We start from the raw sequence: 4,210 nt of genomic DNA on the forward strand, positions 1-4,210 counted from the left end.
ATTCCCCTTGATATGCTGTGAATATGTTTTATTACCATTGGTTAATAAAGAAACTGCTTCAGCATATGGCAGGGCAGAATAGAGCAAGGTGGGAAATCCAAAAAGAGATACAGAGAGAGTAAGTGGAGTCAGAGAGACACACCATGTAGCTGCCAAAGGAGACAGATGCCAGAATCTTACCAGTAGGCCACAGCTTCATGGAAGTACACAGATTAATAGAAATGGGTTAATTTAAGATATAAGAGGTAGGTAGAAATACACTTGAGTCATCAGCCAAACAGTGTTGTAATTAATATAGTTTCTGTGTGATTATTTGGGTCTGGGAAATGAATGAGGAGTCTCCAAATACAGACTTAAATTTAGTTTCTAGTCAACATACAGGGTAGTTGAAAGCCGCCTGGCCTGCCAGTTATAGGGAGTCTGGACTCTGAGGGCATTGCACTCACATTTGCACAAATGCACACGCATGGGCACACACAATTATAATCTTTTTATTTAAAGGATACAAGTAACTCCAATTTTATTAATTGTAATCAATCAATAAATGTCAATACTAAACAAAAAATACAAGTTTTTCTGTAGTGTTGTACTTGAGGCAGAAAGAACAGACTAAAAGCCAATTCTGGTCAGTTGGTTTTACAAAAAAAATTATGATGAATACATTTTGAGTCCATAATCTCAGTGTGCATTGTGTATGTTTATTTTTTAGATTACACGTGTTTTCTTTGTGAGGAAAGAATGGCTCTTCTAAAGATACACGGTTTCGTCCAAATCCGCAGCAAGAACCGGAGCAAGCACACCCGGGGTTCTCAGTGGAAAGAGGCAGTCATCGAAACAGTGGAGAGGAAGCAGAAGGCTAGTCTGGTGGTCTCCTTTAAGTTGGAAGGAAGGAGAAGGGTTTTCCCGCTGGGTGGTAATGTTGCAGGTGTAGTGGTTAGTTATTGTGAGGCTGGACTGCATCGACTGCATTTAACCCTGAAGGATGACACGTCCCTACTCATTGACAAGCTATCTGCCTTCGATGTTGAACAGTTGAAGTCTGTTTTGGATTCTGTTCATCCATGTGAATCCCAACAACTCGAGGAACCAGAGAGGAATCCGGATGTTCTTGAAAGCGGCGATCTATTTTGCCGGAAGCAGCAGGATACATTTTGTGGATCTTTGAATATTACCCAAGAAAGCGAGACGCTGTTCCCCGTGAATATGTCACTTTCAATGGCAAACTCCGCCAGCAGTTATGTTGAAGAAGAGAGAACAGAAAAACAGAACAAGAAGCGGAAGACGATATCAACATCCACTGTAGACCTGAATGAGGTCTTTCTCAAAGAAAATAATACCGAATCAAGAAAGAAATCCAAGAGCTACAACTCCAGGAACAAAAGAAACAAAGGAGAGAAACTGATGCCTATAAGAGATCAGGAAATGCACACCAACTGGAAACTTGAGCCGTTATTCAGTACCAACTCCTGCGGGAAGCTTGACCTAGACGACACTGTTTTTGCAAGCGGATCCAAGTTTAGCCAGGAAATCCCAATACATAGCGATATCCAGTCTCCTCTCGATACTTGCGCAAAGCAGCTGACACGGGAAGGCTTCCCCAATTTAGGAAACACCTGCTACATGAATTCCATCTTACAATCTGTCTTTGGGATCCCAACCTTCGCAAAGGACTTGCTCACACAAGGTATCCCATGGGAGAAAATTTCCTGTGATGATCTCATCAAGCCCTTAAGCCAGCTTCTTGTCTTGAAAGACATCAGGGATGTAGAGATCAAGGGACAGTTACTCATAAATGTGAAGAAATCCATTTCCACGGTTGCGGACACATTCTTGGGCGATGAACAGAATGATGCCCATGAGTTTTTAAGTCAGTGCTTAGATCAGCTGAAACTGAACGTGGAGAAACTAAATGCCATGTGCTACAGTGAGAGGGAAAGCGAACTTGAGGATTTTTTCCCATCAGCATATGCTGGGACTGCCCCCACCAAAATGTTTACTTGTCCCGTCACTGCTAATTTTGAAATAGAGCTGGATAGCTCTATCGTTTGTGAAGCCTGTGGTGAGGCGACCTACAACACTGAAGTGAGCAATTACCTCTCTGTTGACCTGCACCAAGGAACAAAAGAACACCCTCTGTCAATTCAAAGGTCACTCGATCTTTTCTTTACACCTGAAAAAATTGAGCGCAATTGTGAGAAATGCAAGAACAAGAATTCTGTGCTCAGATATACTTTGAGGAGACTCCCAAGGGTCCTTATCCTTCATCTGAAACGCTACCACTTTACTGCTAACAAGTTATTGGTGAAGAGCCAGCAGCCAGTTGAGATTTCTAAGTATCTGGATGTCTCTTCCCATTGCAATGAAAACACGAAGCCACCATTTCCTTTGTCCAGTCAGTCCCCTCACGAGGCCTTTGGTGTCCCAAATGTCTCTGAAGAGATGATGCCTGATATCCTCAGCCAGTCGATACCAGCTAAGAGGGTGGCTTCAGACTTCATTGATTTCACAGTCCTACAGGTTGGATCCAATGAGGACGCTGAAGTCCAAACCTTGCACAGGATGTATGAGGAGCTCAGTGAGGAGCAGTGGCAGAGGGGCCTTGAAAGTGGTCCTAAAGTGGAGCCAAAGGCAACGAAGAGAGACAACAGGATGCTCAGTGAAAAGACATTGTCAGCACCGGACTCAATGATTTGTGAACCTATCAGCATCCACATCCCAGGTCTTGCAGAGATAGGTCTTCAACAAGTCTCCAAGAGTTCAGAATTTAAGAAGTATGAGAAAATTAATGTATATGGAAAGTCAGATCATTACACTACAACCGATATATCCGATTTTTTGTGTGATCTTAAGGAACAAAACATCCTGGAAGGATCTCAAGAAATTGCTGAACAGCTCCTCCAGATGCACGGGAGTAGAATCCACGCGGAGTTGCTGCCTTGGGCATCACCTCAAAGTGTTCGCAGTACCGAGGAAGACACAGGAGCCAGGAACGCCGATGCTGACTCAAGAAACGCAGCAATGGCAGCCGATCCCCAGAGCTACAGGCTCGTGGGTGTCGTCAGCCATTTTGGGAGCTCTCAAGATTCAGGCCATTATGTAAGTGATGTGTATGACTTTCAAAGGCAGGCATGGCTCCTGTACAGTGATGTCCAAGTGTTCGAGATCCCAGAGGCCTTGATTCAGGAGAATCGGCTTCACACCGGATACATTTTTTTTTACATGCGAAATGAGATTTTTGATTGGCTGTTGAAAAAGGCATCAGAGTGCAAGTTACTGAACACATCTCAAGATGAAAAGAACACAGAACTTTTCTCCACATTGCTCAATGGCTTTACATACCTTCTAGAAGAATCCTAAATTCTATCCAGAAGAATCGCACAACTCAAGATTAAAGCTCAGCAAACAGAACACAGCAAACAAACAAACTTATTCGGAGAGAAACCCAGACAGCCCTGATGCAGGCGATGCACCATTCTTTCTAAGAAGGCCATAATGGTGTTTTTTTCTTTTGTTGGCTTTTCAAGACAGAGTTTCTCTGTGCATCCCTGGCTGTCCTGGAACTAACTCTGTAGACCAGGCTATCCTCAAACTCCACCTGCCACTGCCTCCCTAGTGCTGGTATCAATGTGTGTATCACCACCAGCCAGAAATGATTTTTTTAAAAAATTATTTATGTTTATTAATGTGCACTCGTGTTTGCCTGCACGTATGTCATCTGTGTGAAGGTGTTGGATTCTCTGAAGCTGCAGGTACAGGCAATTGTGAGCTGGCATGTGGGTGGTGCTGAGACTTGAACCTAGATCCTCTGGGAGAGCAGACTGTACTCTTTCCCACTGAGCCATCTCCGGTATCAGGAGGATGACTTTTAAAACACCATTCGGAACCAACACAGCGAGGAACTGGTTATCAGTCCAAACGTTAGGGTCCAGCATCATAAGCAGTTCAGAAGCAGTACTGATGATGGACTTAAAAGCTTGAGAAACAGTGTGTGAAATTTCTCATTTGTTAGTGTAAATATGAATTGATTATGTCATCGAGAGGATTTTCATTATTATCTGTTTTTCCTAGATTCGTAGATACTGTTCTTTTGTCAATTTATTAAAACCACTGCCTTCTGTATGTGTTTGACTCAGTGCTGATGAAATTCTCTAGCTGTCAACCAAGTTGTTTATGCTTCCTTCAGAATTGCAGGGCATAACATCTGGGTTAC

At 43.2% G+C, this 4,210-nt stretch overlaps 1 protein-coding gene across 1 annotated transcript; it reads left to right on the forward strand.

Annotated features, from left to right (window-relative positions):
- The first annotated feature begins 738 nt into the window (after positions 1-738).
- LOC119821783 (ubiquitin carboxyl-terminal hydrolase 29-like) lies at positions 739-3,357 on the forward strand. Its single transcript, XM_038340903.1, has 2 exons — positions 739-2,830; positions 2,891-3,357. Exons 1-2 carry the CDS (start codon positions 739-741, stop codon positions 3,355-3,357), a joined length of 2,559 nt encoding a protein of 852 aa, XP_038196831.1.
- Positions 3,358-4,210: the final 853 nt, after the last annotated feature.

This window comes from Arvicola amphibius, chromosome 8 (genome assembly GCF_903992535.2).
Source record: "Arvicola amphibius chromosome 8, mArvAmp1.2, whole genome shotgun sequence".
Taxonomy (NCBI): Eukaryota; Metazoa; Chordata; class Mammalia; order Rodentia; family Cricetidae; genus Arvicola; species Arvicola amphibius.

Bases quoted from the DNA above. Each gene is read 5' to 3' on its own strand.
- LOC119821783 (XM_038340903.1), top strand. From the start codon at position 739: ATGGCTCTTCTAAAGATACACGGTTTCGTCCAAATCCGCAGCAAGAAC. The intron at 2,831-2,890 runs ATTTTTTGTGTG...AAATTGCTGAAC, and splicing joins CACTACAACCGATATATCCG to AGCTCCTCCAGATGCACGGG.